This window comes from Wasmannia auropunctata, unplaced genomic scaffold (genome assembly GCF_000956235.1).
Source record: "Wasmannia auropunctata unplaced genomic scaffold, wasmannia.A_1.0 LD335227.1, whole genome shotgun sequence".
NCBI lineage: Eukaryota > Metazoa > Arthropoda > Insecta > Hymenoptera > Formicidae > Wasmannia > Wasmannia auropunctata.
Window position 1 is genome coordinate 8884 of NW_012027663.1, and position 2724 is coordinate 11607.

At 31.9% G+C, this 2724-nt stretch overlaps 1 protein-coding gene across 1 annotated transcript; it reads right to left on the bottom strand.

The window, feature by feature from the left end:
• Positions 1-320: 320 nt before the first annotated feature.
• Positions 321-1804, bottom strand: LOC105457423. Its single transcript, XM_011702075.1, has 3 exons — positions 1514-1804; positions 820-959; positions 321-705 (listed from the first exon to the last, which is right to left on the bottom strand). The coding sequence occupies exons 1-3, from the start codon at positions 1763-1765 to the stop codon at positions 321-323; spliced, it is 777 nt and encodes a 258-aa protein (XP_011700377.1). The 5' UTR covers positions 1766-1804.
• Between the last annotated feature and the right edge of the window lie 920 nt (positions 1805-2724).

Genomic DNA, 2724 nt, shown 5'->3' on the forward strand with positions numbered 1-2724 from the left:
CTTTAAATCTCTATAGCCCGGTCAATTTGACGAATTTCATTTTAATATTTTAGAGACACATTTTCAAAACCCTAAATTATAAGAATATGCAAAAAAATTGAATTTTTTGACCGGTCACACTAGAATACCCCCTTAAGCGCTTGAAAATTTGTTAGGATGTATGCATGCGATATTTCAATGTATTAGTAAACATATGTGGTAGTGAACATATCACTACACACTACTATATCAATAATGCGCACATACGTACAAATCATTGATAAAACAGCGACGTTTTGAACTTTGATCTTCAGTTTAACATCCCCTTAAATATTACAAAATCAAATATCGATTTTTGCGTTAATGAATCCACGTACTGGCATTACGTCATATATCAATGCGCAAAGAAGCACTGCATTGGTAACAATATGCCAAAGGATGATGGGTGCATAGACGTGCTCCAGTGTGTCGCGACATCGTAGTAGCTTCTGATGCTTTGCCACACACATTCTTAACAAATCCGAAAACTTCTCGGTGGACAGAGGATTCGTGAGCCTGAAGGTCATGGCGCGCATCGTTGAGGCGAACTGATATACAAAGAAACCAAAGACGCTGTCTACGCCGCACGCCGTGAAGCTGCTGAATACTATTAGACTTGTCTCGAAGAGCAGATGAAGATGATATAAAAAGTTGTCGGGAACGGTCCAGAGGTGTCCGAATCCTTTGCTGAGTGGCAGGGTGTAGTTCGTAGTTAAATGGAGGAGATTGCGGATTATGAAGATATATGTAGGCGCAAAAAACGCCAAGCACATTCCTAGCACAATAACGAAGTATACGTACGCTAGGATGTACATTCTGCGCAGGTGTGAAAATATTAACATCCGGATTTTCTCATTTTGCCTAAGTTCCTCCTCGAAAAGATCGTTTACCGTCCGGTGATAATTTATCAGAGATTTGCGATTTATCATAAAGCTTATCATCTGAAAAAGGATCAGAAATACATATTCCTTCTTCGTGCAAAATATATATATCTAATAAATTATTCACAGATTGACGTGGCACGTTTAATACTACAATTTTTAATTTGTAATATTTGAATATCAAATCAAAAGTTTTTTCTCTTTGTGAAAAGAGGAACAGTAAAATAAAAGAAAGATGAATGTTACAATAAAAAAATGGTGTTCATTAATTAAATATAGAATACTAAATACTTTCTAACTGATTATTGGCTAACGTAAGTTAACTATGCTAATTTTATTTTTTAACGAATTTTGAATTTGTTTGAGAATTTTCATCTAAACTACAATATAAATTTGGCCGATTCTTTAATGAATATTAAAGATACATAAAAATATATGTAAACATATTTATTTTCAGAATTCGCTAGAAAATGTAATTTTATACTTTATTAAGTTCGTCGAAGTTTAATTCGTGAATATGTTGTCATATTTAATGTATTAAAATATATCTTGTTGTATTCATATAAAATATTTTTTTTACTTGTAGTAAAATGCAAGTTTCTTTTAGGACACACCTTAAGAATAGTACTAATTGCACTTATTGTTAAGCCTATGCTTTTCATTATATTTCCCAAGTTATGTCTAAGAATAAAGCTCATATGTAAGCTCATCATTGCGTACATGATCATCAGCATGAGCACAAAAAGTGACCAGTAGTACGTCGATTTGCCGGACTTTGTGGGCATGTACCAACAGCCGCAGATGACAAGTAGAATCCGAAGAAAATTTCGGTATGTGTTATACGCTCGTAACTGTTTATCGATCATCTTGATAATCGCATCAAATAACTCAAAAAGACGTCATTGGTAAGGTTTCTATACTGTAAAACTCGATTATTTTTAATGTTAAAGATTTAACTTTTTGTAGTTAATTTGCAGAGAAGAAATTTACAGTTTCCTTAATGAGGGAAAATATCTCTGATTTATCTTTTCAATATTACATTTTCTTTTCAAACGCTGAATTTTCCTATACAGGGTGTCCCAAAATTCGCGGATTAGGAGTACAGAACGTGATACTTTGTGCTAAAAGGAACAACTTTTTCCTTTAGCAAATTTTGATCTGTACACAAGTGACAAGTAATTTTGGCAGGATAGCTGGTCAAAGTTAACGAATAATCGCTCTTGTCCATGGGGCGCTCAGGGCTGGATCCTCCATTCACTTGTTCCTAACCCTTGGCTAATATTTACAAGTAATGTCTTAAGATACTAATACGGCTCTGTTATAATTAGTTTACGACATTTTAAGACTGTGTTTAAGACAGTCTTAAATATTAAGAATCAATATAAATATATTTTATTGCTTGAAATATGAATAGTTAATAAAATAAATATTGATTTAAAAAAATAAAATCAAATAAGTATTGATAAATGGTATCACTGAAATTAAATAGTTTACTAATTTTTAAGTAAATTCTCAAGTGCTGAAAAATTGCTTTATTGTGTTACAGTGATTAAAAGTAAAGCAAAATATTTAAGATATTTTAAGAGCTAATTCTCTCTTTACTTTTTCGCAATAAAAAATGCCAAAAACTTGTCATTTTAAGACAGTCTTAAGTATTTCACTCTTTCGGTTATTTCCAATATTGCTGAAAAATTCGTAAAATTTTTAAGAATATCTTTATTTGTAAATTGGCTTATGTGGGAATTAATAAATTGAGCAGATTCATTAGTACATAAAGATTCTCTTCATCATCACATCGAAAAATCATATCAGAAGAACTTTATTC